General features: G+C 50.0%; 1 protein-coding gene across 1 annotated transcript in view; it reads left to right on the top strand.

The window, feature by feature from the left end:
• gmds (GDP-mannose 4,6-dehydratase) overlaps window positions 1-19,420 on the top strand; it is a 90,647-nt gene extending 71,227 nt beyond the window's left edge. Inside the window, exons 10-11 of the mRNA XM_068320361.1 lie at window positions 18,027-18,095; window positions 18,940-19,420. Coding sequence (XP_068176462.1) covers window positions 18,027-18,095; window positions 18,940-19,002 — 132 coding nt within the window. The 3' untranslated portion in view covers window positions 19,003-19,420. The remainder of the gene's footprint in view (window positions 1-18,026; window positions 18,096-18,939) is intronic.
• Window positions 19,421-20,488: the final 1,068 nt, after the last annotated feature.

Raw genomic sequence — 20,488 nt, 5'->3', positions numbered from 1 at the left:
GGGGGGGCGTGTATGTGGTCGCCGGTCATTGTGTCTGGACCCACACACTTATCAGGCCCAGCGGTACCCCCCCCCCACCTCATTGTGTGGCATTAACAGCTGGCAGCGAGCCAGCCCGCCTCCTGAGGAAAAGTGGGCGTCGCCCACTCGATGGACGCTGACACCTCATTGGTGGTGATCCAAACCCAACCTGAGCCGTCGTGTGTCCCCCCCCGACATGAGAAGACACCCTGGAAGCCATTCTCTCATCGCTGTGGTCCGGGGGCCACTGCGGACTCTCCCTGGGGGGGTGAGTATTGTGTTACCCCGGGGGTGTTGTGGGTGGGATTAGCCGTCGGGGGGGGCGGCCCTTTGCTGAGCTGAGATTAGAGCTGAGCTCCAGTTGAGTGACGGCGGGGGATTAGCAGGGGGGGGGGGCGGGGGCCAAGGCGGCACACCTGGGCCGCCGTCCTTTTGTGGGTCTGAACACCTTAACCCTGAAAGCCCTGTTACAGATCCAGGGGTTGGGGGGGTCCTTAAGGGCTTTCCTTGAGGAAAGGTGTGATCGGGAGCCGGTCACACCTGAACCCCACCGCTGTCTTGTCCTTCTGTTGGGGGGTTTAAAGACGACTGAGTAGCATTTGACCTCTGACCCCGCAGACAGGAAGCGCCTGACACCGCCTCACAGCGCAGCATTGTGTCTCACCAGAAGTGGAAACCCCTGTCATCAAGTGTGTGCAGGCAGCCCCATCCAGCTGACGGGGGCCCTGTGGCTGCGCAGAGATGTGGGTCCGTGTCAGACGTGTGTGTGTGTGTGTGTGTGTCCTCGGGCCGTGTGCTAATATACATGTAATTTATCATCACGGCTGTCGGAGCGAGCTCCTGACAGCAGCTCATTCATCTCCGCCGCCTCTTGTGACAGCAGAGAGCAACCAGGACAGGAGCACGAGGGGTTAAACGCGCAGGTGTGCCTCACATGTGGTGCCAGTGTGTGTGCAGCCGTTAGCGCGTTAGCTAAACCATCCCAGATTACCTCAGCTGCAGCCTGTTGGAAGGCGCGTAACGGGGGGGGGGGGGTTACGCTCTAATCACGGAGATTATTTGTGGTTGCCAGGTAACAAACAGTAACCGTGTGAAAGAAGTTTCTCATGTAGCGCAATGTTGGCTGGAAACGATCTCCTGGCACACACACACACACACACACACACACACACACACACACACACACACACACACACACACACACACACACACACACACACACACACACACACACACACACACACACACACACACACACACACACACACACACACTCCACACCAGAACAAACGCCTGATTTCCCTCCACTCGTTCCATTTCCACCACTTTCTCGTGCGAGGCGTCCGCGACAAGGCTGAGGTCAAAGGTCAACCGCTCGACAGTACGCTTCGATCCCCCGACGTGTGCGCAGTGGCGTGCACCCCCGTGTGCCTGTACGCGCTTGTGCAGCACCGCCTCCCAAGTTCACACGTCGCCGGAGGGCAGAAACTGCTGCCGGTTTGAGCGACGGCTCCCCGGGTACGCTGAACAACGTACGCTGATAAACGGGAAAGTCGTGTCCGTCCCCCCCCCCCCTGACGTTCGCCCCGTTTTACCCTTTTGCACTCTCGTCTTCCTGATACTGGAAGCGACTCCAGCCGCTGAGGCAGGAACGCCCTGCTAGGCTAGGTTCTCAAAAAAAACCCCAGCGTTCATCACCTGACACGTACGCAATGCAACGCCGTCACCCCTGGACGGACGGGCGCGCGGCTGCAACAGTCTTCCTCTTGTTTTTATCAGATGTGGTCGACTGAAGAATGCGGTTCTCGAGGAGTGAGAGGAGAATGATTGAGCTCTCAACATCGCTAGTCAACCCACTAAACCTTGACCTCATCGTCGTCTCTCTATAATAAGGGTTGTGTTGTGGCAACAGCATGCTCCCAACGTGGAATGTTTTGAGTTTTAGCATAGTAGCATGCCATGCTACTGACAGACTGGAGAGATTTCCATCTCTGAGCTATCAGTCTGTTGGCAGCTGCGAGGCAGCCGAGCCCGAGGCACCTCTGCTCGCCTTCCAAGGCGGAGCTGGTTTGTATTTACTTAAACTTTTTCCATCCGTGAACTTCATAATTAATCAAATAATATCGCCGTTTAAAATATTTATGAAAACAGTAGTTAATGCACTTCATATGTCCACGACGGCCCAAAGCCACGTGTTGAAAAGAGACGATTCGGTCGGCGAGAGTTTGTCAGTTTTGCCACTCCGAGCATTCGATCAATCGTCCTGCAGTTTGCAAGAGTCGAGTTTTTTGGAAATCTTTTTTTGTGAGTAAAAATCTCATCGACTTGATTTGCAACAGAACGGATTTCACATTTATATAGAGTATTGTCTGCATTATAAAGCACACTGGATTATAAAGTGCCCTGGATTATAAAGCACACTGGATTATAAAGCACACTGGATTATAAAGCACACTGGATTATAAAGCGCACTGTCGATTTTTGAGAAAATTAAAGGCTTTTAGGTGCGATTAATAGTGCAGAAAATACTGTAATTAGGCTTACATTTGCATAAACAAATTGCTAACACAGCCCTGGCAGCGGGTACAGATAATCTCTGGAATAACAACTATTTATATCTGGTGTCTTTTGATTGACTGTGAAGATTCAGCGTCATAATTTCCCATGAATCCACCTGTGCAGGCGTAATCACGCTGCAGAAACATTCCCGTTGTAGCGTAAAAGCATGGCCGGTCATTCTTTTGTTTTAAACATGCATGTTTATTCTTGTGTAGCAAAGAATGGAGCGTGAAAGCAGGAGTGGTGCATACCGACGCTAGTGCACAGGCCGGAGTGAGTCACGCCGCTCCTGCAGGAAACGCAACGAACGCCCCATCAGGGACGGCTCTGTGTTGACCCCGTTCAGCCAACCGCTGTCGCACGGGCCAGCATCGGCCCGGGGGCCATTTATGGCCTGTTAGGCCCCGTGAGTCGGCCCCCCGAACTTTGATTAAACTAAGTAATTGATTGAATTGTTGAACATGGTTTTAGACCATCTTCTGCCCAGTTAGCGGTGTCGTTAGCGGTGCTGCAGCGGATCAGTTATTAGCAGTCATGAATGGAAACATGAATGTAAATGCAAACTTGGATTAAGAGAAGCTAAAGAGACTGAAACACAAAGCGATGGTGTGTGTGTGTGTGTGTGTGTGTGTGTGTGTGTGTGTGTGTGTGTGTGTGTGTGTGTGTGTGTGTGTGTGTGTGTGTGTGTGTGTGTGTGTGTGTGTGTGTGTGTGTGTGTGTGTCGGTATGCGGGTTGTGGTGAATGTCAGATTGCGACGAGGGAGCCGCCCTACCAGTTTTTAATCCGGAGTGTAGGTGACCTAAAAATAGCTGCGCTGACGCACCACGCCTTGATATCTGTCAACCGTCTGTCCCTGAGCTCTGTGTGAACGTCTCGTTACCACGGCGATGGGTGACAAACCACACACACACACCCTCACAAGTTCTGCTCGCGCCGGATGAGGAGCCCAGAACATGGCTCCGGTGATCAATGTGGGGCGTTCAGGGGACCTGTTCAGTTTACAAGACGATTTAACACACACACACACACACACACATACACACACACACACACACACCGACACACACATTAGAGTCTGCTCATGTGTCAGACAAATAGCAGAAACGTTTACAAGCTGAATCACATATAAGCCTCGGTTCATTTCAATCCATATGTGTCCGATAGCTCAATTCCCACATGGCTGCATTCCAAACCTGAGCGTCTGCCAGTCGGAGTCGGTCCCAACACTTAATTACTGAGCAACAACAACAGAAAAATGAAGACTCCACTTCATCCGTGACCTGCTTCCTTGTTGCTTTGATATCTGATTTTATTTGATATCTGATGTGACGAGATCCTTTATAGTGAAGACGTCTCACTCTGTTGGATTTAACGTTACACCAAACACACACACACACACACACACACACACACACACGACTCTCCTGGCTGATAGCTGTGGCCACCGGTTTCAGTTTTCTCACCTGTGTTTATACCCAATCAGATGTTGTGGTGCGATGGGATGAAGCGTCTAATCAAAGCCAGTCAGATGTGAGTGGAAAAAGCTCCGTTGTCATGGTAACACGGAACCTAGGATTCACCCACAACTCAAGCTCACGACGTTTATAATTTGAAGTGGTGAAAGCATCAGCGCCCCAGGATCAGAAGTCAGCTGGATGTTTGGTCGCTGCCCCCTGCAGCAGTTTAATAATTGGAATTGTTTTTTGTTACTTGGTGCTTTTATTTAAATTGGTAACAGATATTTATTTTTTAAATTGACGGGTTTAAGCGGTGCAAATGAACCGTAAATGTGTGTGAATGCGTGTGTGTGTGTTAGTGTGTTTTTCTTTCGTGTGGTCCCACAATGAGCTGGCGTCTCATCCGGGGTGTAGCCTGGCCTTTTCCCCTCAGCCAGCTGGGATAGGTTCCAGCAGAACCCGTGACCCAATCAGCTGATTGGGATTGTCTCGTCTACAAGAAGATGAGCGGATGGAATAAAATGATATAAAATACCAACAGATGCACAACATTACCCAGAATGCATCAGGACAGACACTCAAACAGATAAGTATCTCTGGTGAGGCTTGTTAGACACAATAAAATTTTAAAAAAACCTTACCAAATATGGATCTTTCACTCACAAAACTTCATTTCAACTGTTATTCAAGTTCCTGAGGACTCCAGGGATGTAAATCATGTCAGAGGGAATTGTGGGAAAATGACAAGTGTGTATAAACTCACATGGCAGCTTGAACGTTTCTGAATGATGTTATGGCGAAGTTGTAATTTGTGCTGTGTAAGCATCATGTAGTTCCAATGAAGTGTTGGAACAACAAGCAGAGATGTAGAAGATGCTGGGCTGGGGGGGTTCTGGGTAGAAGACTTTTGGATTAAGTTTTTTTTGGGGGGGGGGGTATTAGCATGCATGCTAGGTGGTGCCCCTTAAAAGCAATGACAAGAAGTTAAAAGTAGAACTCCTATTGGTTTGCAGCAGAAGTAGTTCCATAACGTCACGCAACAAAGCTGCTGATGAACATCTCAAATTCTGAATAGGATTGATTGAATGTGATACACCGGCGACACGTCCGGGGTGTAGCCCGCCTCTCACCCCTAGTCAGCTGGGATAGGCTCCAGCAACCCCCATGACCCGCGAAGCGAAAGAAGTAACTGTAGATGAGATGATTACGGTCATTTGGTCTACAGGAGAAGGATGGATGGAGAGAGGATGGATGGATGGATGGATGGATGGAGCGATTACATGCTGAAGGGGGCGTGGCCTGAACCAAAGCGACTACCATTTAGACGGGTCCGGTTGGCAGCTGACGGACCCGTCAGCCGCCGACTGTCCAGGGAATAGTCTGACCCGGGAACGAATGCTGATTGAACTCATTCCCACCGTAGACTGAACCCAGATGTCAGCAGGAGTGCGGGGGCTTTTCCCCGTACTGGAGGGGTATATTTTGCAACAAGCACTTTTTGCTGAAGCACGCTGACACCTTTAGGGCCAACATGGTGTGTTTCGCCCGCGGCGGACGAGGCGATTGGTTCCCGGGGCTGGTTGGAGAAACAGAGTCGGTGTTGGGTTTCATTTGACTCCGGGCAGGCGGTCCAGACCTCATAAATCCACTCCCAGGATCCTTGTAGCTCCGTCTCCACACACACACACACACACACACACACACACACACACACACACACAATGACTATTGCAGTTTCCCTGATGGAAAGATGATGAGCCGAGCTCGGCGTGAGCTGCTGTCGACTGTCTCACTTTGTCAGCAGATATTGTATAACCCTTCGTCTCGACGCAAATTTAACTCCACACCGGTTACTGCTGTAACTTTCTGAACCTTCGGGTCCACCGTAAAACTAATGGCAGACAACTCCTGCACAGACGCGGTGAGATTACAGCAACCACAGTGTCAGTTCCTGCTATGGAGCAAATTCTTTATCCCAACAATGAGAAAACCAGGTATGGCCCCCGTGTGCTGCTGACATAATGGCTCCTGGCAGGCACTAACTCATATCCTTCTGTCCCTGTGCCCCAGAGAAGATTTAATAGTCGGCCTGTTGCGTAATATCTGCTACTTAATGAAGCCTGAAATATGGTGGCTATTCCAGAAATTCCCAGAATAAGGTTGGAATCTTCTCCGAGCACCAGTCTGGGTAGGACAGGTGAGAAATGCAAGACAGGCCAAAAGATCTCGTCTGAAACGGATGAAGCTGTTTTGGCGTCATCGTCTCTGCACCGTCTTTTCCAAGAAGGTTTACGTAACTCCTGCGTCCGCCCCCCCCCCACCAAAGCGGTACCGCCTGGAGAAGGTGGCTACTGTCGCTCGCTAACGCTCTCTTCTGGGATCCGAATCGGAATTCAACGTCATCCTCGTCTGAGGACGCGTTGTGCGATCTTGATGGATCTGACAGCTGACTTGACGTAGCTGTCACGCCCCCAATTGTTCGACTACAGTCGTGGATTAACTTTAATGACTGATCCAGAGTTTACCTGATGGTGAACTTGTTTTCGTTGTTTGTTTGCAACTGGAAGAAAAGGAAGAAACTGATGATGATTGACTAGATAATCACAGAGGAAGAGTCTATCAAGACACGACGCTGGTCCGGGACCTGCCAAGAGATCGCCCTTGGACACGTGTTGAACGGGGTTGTTAACTGGATCCCCCCCTGAGGCATTCACCTTTATCTGTCAGTTGTTATATGGCTTTGGACACTGTGGGAAACGGGATCGGAACGAGCAGCTATTATTATCCGTTTGCCTTTGGCAGGGTAGCGGTGTGGGTTGGAGGCCAGCGCTGGTAGCCAGGGGGCCGTTTAGGACCGCTGGCTCTCCGAGGTGCTTCATCCCGGGGCCGAGGCAGCAAGAACTCCAACTGAACCGCATCCATTTGGATGGGGAAGTGCTGAAGCAGCACTTTCAGCCCATTCTTGCTGGGTGGGGTTCCCATACTGAGCTGCAGGTCTTTAAACAAGGAGAGAGGTGGCGTGGGGGTTGTGACCCCGCCGTCTGAATTTATTGTCGTGTAAACACGTTCCCCCACGCTCGGATTCACTCCTCGTTGTCGATGACCTTGTTTTATTCCACGCTGGTTTCCCAGCAGCAGCATCTGGGCTCAATTTGTGTGATTTGTGCGTCGCGCTTCGGCCGTGTTTCAGAACCGGCTTTCGCCGAGTCGCCTCGGGTGTCGGCACAACGGAGTGAAATCGAGGGTTCCTTGCGATAAGGGGGAAACGTGAGTCAAAGAGACGCCTCGGTGTTCCGACGGCGTTCATGAATCAGCCAGATGGACGTGAAGAAGTCAGAAAGGCTTTTATGAGGAGGAGATTTATCCGCTGAACGAGCCCCGGCGAGCACCGCCAGCTGGATTTACGACACTTGACACGCGAAAACGGGCCGTCGGAGCTGAGTTCGGGACGCTTGGCCGACGTCCGCCCTACGTGCACACGAAGGAAGCATGAAATATTAGCATTATTTTAAGAGGTTCCCGTATTTGAGGGAGGAATGGACGATCCTTTTCCAGGACTGTTCACAGTGAAGCCATTCAGTTTCCCCTCGCCGCCGGCGCCGAGGCTCTCCGCCGGATGGGAGACCACGCAGGACGAGAAAAGACGAGTAGCTCCGCATTTTCACCTGCGATCTGTCTGTGGGAGCGTGTCTGGACGACGAAGGGATGTACAGTAGCAGTGGGTTTGTTTGATTCGTTCCCATGGTAACACGTTGGAGTCAGCCTTTTCCTGTTGGTTGGTTGGTTGGTTGGTTGGTTGGTTGGTTGGTTGTATTTTTCCAGAGCAGATTTCAAGCCCTGTTCAGTAATTTGAACAAAGGTTCCCTGAAATGGAGACTTTTTATTATTTATATACTTTTTGAATTCCAACTTCTTTTGTTTCCGTGGTTACAGGTTGGATTTTAGCTCCGCCTGCTTTGGGATATTTTTGAGGGTCGATCCGGCTTTCGTTAGCATAGCCGCTATGATTTAAACCCGCGCTAATGTCGGTATTCTACCGCCGTTCATTCTCATTTTAATCAGTGGTACCCCGACACAACTCAGAACCCTGCTTGTTGTCCATCTCAGAAATAACATTTAATATACTTTTTAAAAGTTTTTGTGAAAAAGTTTACAAAAGCGAATGAATGCGTGGAACTGAAAACTGATAGTTTCTTTTATTTACAGAATGTGTTTGATATGATATGTAATTATTAATAAAGTTAAAATGAAATTAATATTTTATTATTATATACATTATTCACAGGAAAGAATCTTCAACGGTAAACTTAATGGAGAGTAAAGTTAAAGTGGTTCAGGTCTGGATTAGTAGATATAAATAAATTTAAGGGATGCATTCAGAAACGTGGGAAATCTGTCTATTCTGTTCTATTTTTTCGTTTGCTGTGACACAAGAGCGCCATATTTGCTATTTTTGACTTCTTCATCGAGTACATTTGATGTGCCTCACAGAATCTCGTTCCAAATGTGAAACAAAGATTGGAGTCTTTCCACCGCGGTGGAGAAAGGGCTGGAACTCTCTGCTGAATATGAAAAGATTTTTACGGCTGAAACCCTCCGTGGTTAAAATAGCTCCGGCTGCGTCGCCGTATTATTCTAGAAGGCTTGGTTTTCTTTGCGGGAGGTCATCTCGGACCCGCCGTTACCTCCCAGTAACCCGATCCTCTGCTACACCAAAATATAGACTTCACCCGGGTTGTAACGGAGCCGCGGCAACACAATGACCCCCGAGAGGCCACCGGCGTTTGGAACATGTTTTTAACCACGTCCAGTTCTTTATGCAGCGCCGCCTGAATTCAGGGAACTGTCAGTCATGGACGCTAAAACGGCAGCGTGGGCGTGGGACAGGAGGCGGATGCCGCGCCCCTCGCCACGCGTGAACTGATGTGAATCTGGGTGACAGCGGGATTTAACCTCTGGGAAAGCATCTTTAAGAGGAGAGAAGACAGGGAGAGCTGAAAAATGGGATTGACCCTTGACCCCGCGAGTCGGTAATGTGAGACTGGTATCTCTATTGTAGAGGGAGAACGGTGGGGGGGGAGGTCAGCGGGGGAAAGGGAAGGTAGCGGCTACGACTGATTAGGACTTCCTGTGGTCGGCTTCAGCGCCGCCGCCGGGAAACAGACGGATTTGTGCGATTCAGACTGAAGCAGAGTCTCAAAGCTTCGTTATTCAAGACTACTCTGCTTCAAGAGCGACGAGGCGGCGTCAGGTCTGTAGATGACCTCTGAGAGGAAGCCCAACCCATCCGACTTCCAAGTTGTTCCGACACAACAAAACCTCTGGACGGAACCAACGAGCCGACGGAGTGGATCTTCTTTCACCGACAGACACAACTGTGTCCGTCCGAGCTGCTCGTTGATATCTGGTATTGATCGCGAGGAAACCCGTGTTATCCGATATCCGTTTATTGTTCCTGTGTGTTTTGGTGAAACCAGATCATGAGAATAAAGCCTCGCTATCTCGACTTTTCTGACCGGACTTGTTCGATCCGCTTCACCGCAAACCACAAACATTTCGTCACGTAAAATGAAGTGTCTTCATTCTGGTTTGGGATGGAGACACATTGGCCTAGATTTTAAGATTCACGTCTTTTATGCCACGCCCTCTGAACGCGTCAACAAATTGGGTTCTGTCTCTCCTTCTGAAACCGGTGTGACGACCCGGTGGAGGTGGTTCTGCACGAGGTTTTCCTGGATAATGAAGCAAAATGACTTCTAGTCAATCTCCAGGAGCGACGAGGGTTTTAACTCTCCCACCACAGTCGTACTTTAAGAACGTTTTTGTAGGAGACAACGTTTTGGCGAAGTTGCGTCGGGGTTGTTCACAATGTCTTATTTTCTCACTCGCTCAGAAACAACTCAATCAACTTTTACAGGTTTTCTCCGGGGCAGAACCTCTCTGGTGATTTACTGTTTAATTGCCCCGTCGTTAAATGAGCTGTAATTGCTTTCACAAAGAGGCTGGCCCGGAGCCAAGCAGGTTGCGTAACGCCTCATACCTGAGCGTCGACAGCGAGTGGCGCGGCGCGGCGGGCCCTGATGTCTTCTTGGCGTTCTGAACCCGGCGCCTCCGACAGAGGAGCCTCCTAACGCCAGCGTTTGTGCGCCGGGAGCAGAAAGAGGGCTTGTGGATTGTGTGCGTCTGGCAGTTTGGTATTTCCTGAAGGAGTTTCCTCCTGCCGGCGGAGCGGAACCACCCTGGGCCCCTCGGCGGGCCAGCCCACAGCCTGACCCGGTACTGCTCCCACAGACGAACAGAGACGCATCACAGCCGCCTGCAGCCCCGAGGTGTGCGAGAATAGAGGACTATTGATGGAGACGAGGACCCAGCAGTGGGGGGAGTTGTTACCGAGGCAGGAACGGGTGGAGGAACGAGTGGAGGAACTTTTAGAGGAACGAGTGGGGGAACGTTTAGAGGAGCGGGTGGAGGAACTTTTGGAGGAACTTTTGGAGGAACAGGTAGAGGAACGTTTGGTCCTAGGCCCAGGCGTTCTCCTGCCTGCAGGCGCCGGTTGGCCATCCCGCGGGTCTGATGGTCGTTCTGCGCCGCTCCTGTCGGTACGTCTTTGTGATGGAGCGTATCGTCAGCATCTCGTTCACTCAGCCTCCAGATGGTGAAGGCAGAACAACAGGCAGGACAATGTTGTCCTGCCTGTTGTCCTGCCTGTTGTCCTGCCTGTTGTCCTGCCTGTTTGCCGCGGGTCAGAGAGGACTGTATGTCGTCCGTATACGGAACACTTGACAGTAAAGCGGACGTTGACTCGACTTTGACCTTGAGCTCCAGGATTCCTGCGCTATCAGCCAGCGCCGGCTCGGCTCGAGGCCCGACGAGAGAAACCTGCCAGACGAGGTGCAGGGAAAAGAGGGGGGGAGGGAAGGGTGAGCGGTGTCAGCCTGTGTCTTTGCCCCCCAGTCCCAGCTGGACTTGATTACCCAGAATTCTCCACTGAGGAGCCGAGGGGAGCGCGACTGCCGGACTGTCAGCGAGGATGAGGAGGGGAAGTTCTGGGCAGGCGTTCAGACCTCAATCCTGGGCCGAGCGGGGAGCGGCGGTGTGTGTGTGTGTGTGTGTGTGTGTGTGTGTGTGTGTGTGTGTGTGTGTGTGTGTGTGTGTGTGTGTGTGTGTGTGTGTGTGTGTGTGTGTGTGTGTGTGTGTGTGTGTGTGTGTGTGTGTGTGTGTGTGTGTGTGTGCGCGCGACGACATTTTTATAAATGAGCCTGTTTTCTGCTCCTAACGTCAGCTGTAATGTGAGGATTATGAGAATGAGAATTGAGAAACACTTTCGAATGCATCTCAGGTCCCGGAGGTCACGTCGAGTTCTAGCATACAAAAAAACAAAAAAAAATTGTATCCATCATCGTTCTGACTCCATTTCCCAGAATTCTCTCTGCTTCCTGAACTCAACAAAGTGAGAATAAAATCTTGATTTCTGACGTCGAAATTTTGTTTTTGAATGCCTGAAAAAAAATTCAAAGTTTTGGAAACAAGATTCTTGTGTGATGAAATCTGTTGCTATGGTAACCTCCCGTGGTTAACCCTACGTTGCCCTGCACAGACTTGGAATAAGATGGGATGAGGTCAGCTTTAAACAGAAATAAATCTGACGTGCTAACGCGCTGAAGCGATTCCAACACCAGACAAAGACATTTTTGAAGTGTGACAGCAGCAAGGGGATCGGGTCCGACGTGACACCGTGTTCACGCTCCGTCCAAACCCCCCAGGAGTGGAAAAACAAGAGCCGGAGTGGAGAGTCTGAGAACGACAGGAAGGAAGGAAGGAAAGGAGGAAAGTGAGCAAAGGATGGAGGTGTAGTGCTCAGAGTGGCTCGCTGAGATTTTAATGTGTCCGTGTGTGTGTGTGTGTGTGTGTGTGTGTGTGTGTGTGTGTGTGTGTGTGTGTGTGTAGCCGGTGTTTCCTGCAGTGTAATCCGAGTCTCTGGTGGAATGTGTGAACCACATCCGACTCCACTCCACTCAAACCCCCGACTCACTCAATATCCCACTGTAAACACGTCGCCCTGCCAGGGACAGGTAGAGTCACCCCCCCCCCCCCCACACACACATACACACCCTGGAATAACAGCCGACAGGAAATGCTTCAAAATAAAAGCACGGTCAGCGAGAGAGACGGTCCTGGAGGACGATCTTGATTGTTCCTGGTGTTTTCTCCACCTCTTGGACTTTTCCAGTGTGTGTGTGTGTGTGTGTGTGTGTGTGTGTGTGTGTGTGTGTGTGTGTGAGGTTTAGACTGAAAGGTTAATTGTGGTGCGACCTCCCTAATGTCTTTCCCTGGCTTGTTATCTTGATTGGGTAATTAATTCTGGGGCTGCTCTCCTCGCTCGCCCCGGTATTCACACACTCATCTGTCTCTCCTTCACACACACACACACACACACACACACACACACACACACACACACACACACTTACACACACACGCTTCCTGAACTCAGGAGCCCCCACATTCCTGCTCCGTCGCATTACTTTTCCTCTCCTGCCCCCCCCCTCCTTCGCTCCATTTGTTTCTCCTCCTCTCCATCACTCCGAGGCTCCGCCTCCTTCCCGGTCGTCATGACGACTCCTCGTGAGGCAAGCGTCGTTTGAGTCGTTGTGTGTTTCTAATCCGTCTCACGCGTCAGTCGTGACATGGAGGGCGTCTCATTGTTGGGGGGGGTCGTTTATGTTTACTCGTTTCTATGGTTACCAGATGGAGTCAGGCTCTTCGGGGAGCGGGATCTAATGACACGCGTGTCCTCGTTCCAGTGGGGTCATAACGCATCATGAGCGGTCGTAGCGAGCTATGAAGGGCCTCATAAGGCGTCGTAGGCGTGGCCTCATTAACCCTTCGCTTCCACTCCTGCTCTTTCACCTCCTTTCTGTGTGGTTTTTGGCCCGAGACCACTTCCTGTGAGCCGGCTGTGTTTCAGTGGCTTTATCAGCCTATCACCAGGCCCGGGGGGGGGGGTTCACCCCGTCTCTCTCAGGTTCGAGCCCTCCCTGTTGGGGCACGATGAGAACAGCAGATTATTGGAGCTGATAAGGACAGGAATGCTGCTCCGACAGGAAATGGCGTTCTGGAGGAGGTGTAGCCCATACAGGAGCGTTCCCTCGCCCCCCATATGTCACCCAACCCCCCCCCCACTCCACGCCGAAGTGGCAGAATAAAATCGACGTGTCGAGAGAAGGATTGGCGCGTGTTGACCCCAGACGAGGGGGGGGCAGGTTCTACTGAGAGGAAACGTCACCATTCAGAATGTAACTTAATCTGGATTATTGGGCGTGGATTAACTCCTCCAGCGTTTCTGGTCGTTGTTGTCCAGACGCCGCTGCAGTGGAACGATGGCAATGAGCCAGTTTGATGGGATGGATCCCAGAATGTCTGTTTGTGGAGGGAAAAGGGAAAAAAGCCCAGGAGTCGTCCTGATCCACGCCAGCGATTGTGGACAAAACAAACAAACAAACAAACAAACAAATAAATAAATAAACAAATAAATAAACAAATAACACATCCGACCTTCATGACAGATTTCCTGAAGCGTAGAAGTTGAAGTCGTCCTTTAATGCCTCCTGAAATGCAAAACACCCAGAGGCCGATCACACACACACGGACGCACACACACACACACACACACACACACACACACACACACACACACACACACACACACACTGGTTGCGCAACACGCCGCTTCCAGCTCCATTATACAAACGTGCCAACAGACTAAACACACTTTTCACTTTTCACTGGAAATGACTTAACGGAGGAGTTTGTGTTTGACCTCAGTGGAAGTGAGCGTTCACCTGAGCCCCCCCCCACCCTGTCCTCCCCCCCTCCATCGCTCACTCTCTCAGTCTGCAGCTTTCTGCTGACTCCAGGAATTATGATCTGTTTCCCGTCCGCAGGAATAATAGAATACAGGAGGAGGAGGGAACAGTAGTGAGTCCAGCTCCGCTGTGGTTAGTGTGTGTGTGTGTGTGTGTGTGTGTGTGTGTGTGTGTGTGTGTGTGTGTGTGTGTGTGCCTGCCTGGGAAACGCGTTTATATCCAGATGTGCGATACTTTCCTCTTCGTTTCCATAAACTTCACACGTTTAGGGATTATCACCGAATCGACGCTGCCGTCCCGTGATGGACGGCGAACGCCTCGCGGCGACCGCTCATCGCTATCGGCAACGGGATCCAGCCTCTCAAGTGTGTGTGGAGTGTGTGTGGAGTGTGTGTGGAGTGTGTCCTCAGCAGCGTAAATATTTATCACACGGCTCCCTCAGGAATTTTAATGAGCGCTGATGGAGAGCAATCAACACGGCAGGGGGGGGCGAGGAAGAGGGGGGCGAGGAAGAGGGGGGGGCGAGGAAGGGGGTTGAGGGATGTTTGGACTCAAGTAGCTCCAACTGGTTTCCTGTGAAGATTCACACTTTCCTGCTTTTCTGATCATTGTTTCCTGTTGTGTGTGTGTGTGTGTGTGTGTGTGTGTGTGTGTGTGTGTGTGTGTGTGTGTGTGTGTGTGTGTGTGTGTGAGATCAGGGTGACAGGGCCACCCTTTAGAGGTCACTTAACACATTGTGTGCAGGCAGAGCTTCACGGGGAGTCAGGGAAGGAAACCTGAGCTATAACTCACACACACACACACACACACACACACACACACACCTGACCTTTGACCTCTGGCTAGGCATGGCTAATAACTGCCGTGTATTCCTGAAGATACACCACCTCAATCTGCGGAGGTTCATTTCTCCAATGGTCCCTGAACGCATCACGAGCGTACCGAAACAAGACGGCTCAAAGGCTCTAAAACGCACTTGAATAAATCATTTTGTTCAGTAAAAAATTTTTAGCGACTTTTTTCAGTGTTAGTTTTTGTTTTGACACCTGGTCGTCCGTCGCCTCCGCGTTACCGCCGGCGCCGCTGGGAAAACTAAAACGCTTCATCCCCTTTTTCCCCTTTTTTCCAGCAATGCATCGTGGGTATAAAAAGCTCAGGATCGGGGTTGAGTTCTTCCATTCAAACCCCCTGCGGGGTCAAAGGTCGGCCCATGTGGGTCTGCTGGGGACACAGAGCCTCAGACTCTCACAGCGCTCTCTTGTCCGACGCTCTTTGAAGTGTCCGTCTGTGAGGCCACTACTGTACAAACAGCAGAGCTACCGGACCCCAGAACCACATCACAGACTCCCAGCATGCATCCCTCCGAGGGGGCGGGGGTTCCTGGGAATGTTTGATCTGTCTGGAAGGCGGGTGGGAAGGAAAACAAACGTGTTTCTGGAGCCGCTCCGGTAACGGTTCTGGTCCCGTTGGCGTTTTGGCGTTGTCATCCCGGCGTCGGGGCTCGACCCGGTGGCCCTGTGATTTATGGGGGGCAGCAGCGATCCAGAATTCCTTAGCGGTAAATGCCGTGCCTGAGTGCCCCCCACCCCCCGCCGCCGGGCTTTATGGGCCGTGAGCACACGCCATTCGTCTCGGTTCTACGGTTCTTCTTTACGGCGTCTCGTCTTTCTCAGGCTGGAGTGTCGGGGCAGATGGGTAACGACACGCCGCCGGGGGGTTTTATTAGGGCATGAGAGACGATGAAAGTCTTAGTGGTCCTGGTCCCGAATCCAGATCCACACAGGAACAGGAAGTGGTTTTTGTCGTTTCATGGAGACTCCTGCGAATCTGGTCCGTCATTTTCACGAAGTCAATCAATCAATCAATCAATCAATCAATCAATCAATCAACCTTTATTTATACCCAGAACCTGACGGCCCGAGAAGAAATACAACTAGAAGAGGAATCCATTGGTCCCCGTCTGAGTCGGTTCCGATCCCAGACTGGTTTTGATCCCGAAACGGGTTTCGTGGTCTGTGGTATATTTCAGTCTGTAAGGTGCGGCTAACGCTATCAGGCTAATGCTAATGCTCTCTGGCTAATGTTCTTATGCTAACAGTAACGGTCTCAAGCTAACATTCTCAGGCTAACTCTCTCAGGCTAACGCTAACTCTCCCAGTGTGAGGGAAACATTTGGTCAAGGCTCATTTCCAGCTTTCCTGCGCCGGTCTCTGTTATCACCAGCGCTACATTTTTCCAGACACGGCCGGCGCTCCGCTTTAATCGGGACGCACCGAACCTGTGGCTCTGGCTCCAAATCGGATCCAGATGCAGATTAGCCGCGTTCCATCTGTTCGCCGTTCATCTTGAATTATTCGCTACACGCTCTGTTTGGGCTGAGTTCACGGCGCAGAAAGCTCTTGTTAGCGGTTCTGGAAGCAGCTTTCATTCCGCCGCGCCGCGTCGGCAGACGCTCGGGAACGCCGGCTCAGGAACGCCGGCTCAGGAACGCCGGCTCAGGAACGCCGGCTCAGGAACGCCGGCTCAGGAACGCCGGCTCAGGAACGCCGGCTCAGGAGCGCCAGGCCCGGATTAGCTTCCTGATGCTGAACCATGTGGTCGCCCGCTAAGACGCTAGAGTTAGCGGCGGGAGTCCGGTTTCAACAGATGTTAGCCTGGAAGCCAAGAAAGAGATCTGAGACGCAAGTGATGATGATGATGATGGTGATGATGATGATGGTGATGATGATGATGGTGATGATGATGATGATGATGATGATGGTGGTGATGATGATGATGGTGATGATGATGGTGGTGATGATGATGATGGCGATGGTGGTGATGATGATGATGGTGGTGATGATGATGATGATGATGATGATGGTGGTGATGATGATGATGGCGATGGTGGTGATGATGATGATGGTGATGATGATGGTGGTGATGATGATGATGGCGATGGTGGTGATGATGATGATGGTGATGATGATGGTGGTGATGATGATGATGGTGGTGATGATGATGATGGTGATGGTGATGATGATGGTGGTGATGATGATGATGATGGTGATGGTGGTGATGATGATGATGATGGTGATGATGATGATGATGATGATGATGGTGATGGTGATGATGATGGTGGTGATGATGATGATGGCGATGGTGGTGATGATGATGATGGTGATGATGATGGTGGTGATGATGATGGTGGTGATGATGATGATGGTGATGGTGAGGATGATGGTGTTAGTGCTGGTGTCGTTTGAGAGTTCTTAACGGTACAAAGTAATAATTCAGTTTTTTTCCCATGATGCTGTTCACCTAAGTTTGTTCATCCTTTCACTTCTTTTGCCTCTGGCCTGGTGGTGTCAAAACAAACCACGCCTCCTTACGGTCAGCAGCCAATCAATTCGTGAAGCGGTTTAATCTGAACGTTCAGCTCAGAGACTCAGAGCTGCTCCGTCAGCGTTTTATCTGTGATGTCACAACGGGCTGTGATGATGTCACAACGGAGTGTGATGATGTCACAACGGGGTGTGATGATGTCACAACGGGCTGTGATGATGTCACAACGGGCTGTGATGATGTCACAACGGGGTGTGATGATGTCACAACGGGCTGTGATGATGTCACAACGGTCTGTGATGATGTCACAACGGGGTGTGATGATGTCACAACGGGGTGTGATGGGTCTGTTGGTCTGTTTGTTCTGGACCCCCCCCCTTCTCTCTGGTGGTCTCCGGTGGGGGGGCTCCTCCATGATGAACCCGGTGCAAACCACAACAGGAGGGGGGGTGAGGGTTACGCCACCAGAGTCCCACAATTCATCATCCTCTGAGGGGGGGGTGATGTGTGTGTGTGTGTGTGTCTGTGTGTGTGTGTGTGTGTGTGTGTGTGTGTGTGTGTGTGTGTGTGTGTGTGTGTGTGTGTGTGTGTGTGTGTGTCTGTGTGTGTGTGTGTGACTGTGTGTGTGTGTGTGTGTGTGTGTGTGTGTCTGTGTGTGTTCTCTGTGTGTGTTTGTGTGTGTGTGTGTGTGTGTGTGTCTGTGTGTCTGTGTGTTCTCTGTGTGTGTGTGTGTGTGTGTGTGTGTGTGTGTGTGTGTGTGTGTGTGTGTCACTGACGTCTGTCCCTATTGGCTGACAGGACTACCTGCAGGGCGACAGCAGCAAGGCTCACCGGGTTCTGGGCTGGAGGCCAAAGGTCACGTTCCAGGTGGGTTCAAGGACATCACGTAAACGCCAGCGTCTGAGGACGTGATAGACGCCAGCAGACCGGGGGGGGGGGGTTCATGGTGCAGGAAGCTGAGCTTCTAGGAGTGTCTATATTAGTAAGATATGGGCAGAGCCAGCGGTGGCGTGGGCGGAGTCAGCGGTGGCGTGGGCGGGGTGTTGTAACGTGTTTGTGTTTTCATTATTATTAATGTGAACAAACGGAGTATCCAGCAGCCCACGCCGTCACCACCACAGCAAACATAATGTTGGGTGGAATATTATGGGATGTCAGCTCCTGTGGGGGGGCGGCATCCTGATGGGGGGGTTATTAAACGTACAGCTGGTAATGTTTGTTCTTCAACTTTATCGTCTGTGATTTGTTTACGTCGCCGCGATGCGATCGGACTCTGGGACTCCGTGGGTTAAATTATTTGCTCAAACTGATTAATCTGCCAAACTGTTATCGATCAATAATCACCGGATCAGTAAATGAACAGTTTGTTCAGATTAGACCCGAAAATAATCTGTTATCTTAAATTAAAGGTCTGTTTGCTTTTTATTAAAACTTTTTTTTTTACGCTGAAAGTTTCATAAATAACAACAAAAACAAACAGTTTTGTTTGTTTGATCCTCGTTTCTCAATTTTCATTTTTAAATTTTGTATTATATTAAGTTCGTGTTCTTTTATAGAAATTAAAACGTTCTCTTGAACTTTGACTTTGACAGAATTATTTATCCGTAAAATCATCAGAAGAAGAACAAAATCTGGATTGAATCGGGAATAATTTTGTGTTTCGGAGATGAATCCAGACCTTCATCACTGATTGCTTCATCATCCTCTGCAGGAGCTGGTGAAGGAGATGGTGGACGCCGACGTGAAGCTGATGAGAAACAACCCCAACGCCTGAGGTCCTGGGGGGCCGGCCCGGGGGCCGGAGACGCGTCCTGGAGACGCAGCAACGTTGTGTTTTTACTTTAATTTCTGTCCCAAATGAAGTCACTGTTTTTCCTCCTGCTGTCTATGAAGATCAAACCGAACTGCCTTTCAGATTTAATTTTTTATTAATCTGTGATTTTTATTTTTTGTTTATTTTGGGTTTTTTAAATGAAGCTTGTCCCAATTTGTACGGATGGAAGATTTTAAGGGTTTGTTTCTGTTTCTTTTGGATGGATTTTGAAGTTATTCCTTTCAGATGATGAAGTCGAACATGAATGAAGAGAATATTTAATCTAACGGGCTCTTTTGTTGACGACGTGTTAAATTAAGGATTATTTGCTGTAATAAAACCTCTTGTCTTTTTTTTTCATGAACTCAGATTCGACTGTTTCCTCTTTTTGTTTCTCCGCTTTAGTTTGTTTTTTAGGCCTCAATGAGAGAAAAGAAGAAACAAATCCTCATCCAGGTTTTACATGCAGGTATGTGTGTGTGTGTGTGTGTGTGTGTGTGTGTGTGTGTGTGTGTGTGTGTGTGTGTGTGTGTGTGTGTGTGTGTGTGTGTGTGTGTGTGTGTGTGTTTTTGGCAGAGGTGGGCTGGCGCAGCTCCTGTCGTCCCCCCCGCCTCACCCCTCTCTCTCTCGCTCGGTGTTTCTGTCAGCGCGCACACCCCCTTCCTTTACCCGCCTGGAGACGCGTTTATCCCGGACCCGAATCCACGGAGCGCCGCTGGTCCGGTCCGGGGTTCAGCTGCGCGTCAGGCGCTGGATCTGGATCCAGGTCCTGGTCTTTCTGGGTCGAGTCTCGAACTGCAGAGTTAAATGTTTTATTTTAAGAACACGATCCTGAAAATGGTTTTACTTCTTTTCTCCCCTGAGTTTGCAGGAAATAAAAAATGGGCTCTAATTCAGATTTAATCCATTAATCAAATTATTTTAATTCGTCAGGAATTATCTGGTGTTTGTAATGAATATAAAGGCAGAATGTTTCTCCTCATAATTAATCACCGTAAAATGAGTTCATTTTAAGATCCTTAAAAATTGTGAGTAATGAAAAGCAGGAGAAAATAAGTTTTCTCTTGTCGGTTTAATTATTATTTAATTATTTTTCTTATTATTATTATTAGCAATTAAATTTTAATAAGACTTAAATGGACGATCTGGAGTCATTTTGACTAACATCTGAATCAGTCTCTCGAACTGACGAATTTTTTATAATTTATGAAGTAAAAAAGAATATAAATATACATAAATGTATGGATCTGCTTCCTGAAACGTCACGGGTGGTTTAAAGAAGCAGAAAATTGATTTTAAAGAAAAACAACCGTTCAGAATTATACATAACTCCTTTAACTTTTAGTCAAATGGTTTTAATTTGCTTTTTGTTTTTCTGAGGTCGGTCCCACCCGTCCGGGGGCCCGCGGGGCTCCGCGCGGCCCGGGGAGGGTCTGTTTGGGGACGT

This window comes from Antennarius striatus, chromosome 7, assembly GCF_040054535.1.
Source record: "Antennarius striatus isolate MH-2024 chromosome 7, ASM4005453v1, whole genome shotgun sequence".
NCBI classification, from domain to species: domain Eukaryota; kingdom Metazoa; phylum Chordata; class Actinopteri; order Lophiiformes; family Antennariidae; genus Antennarius; species Antennarius striatus.
The sequence above is the reverse complement of the archived record's forward strand: the minus strand, read 5'-3'. Positions and strand labels throughout refer to the sequence as shown.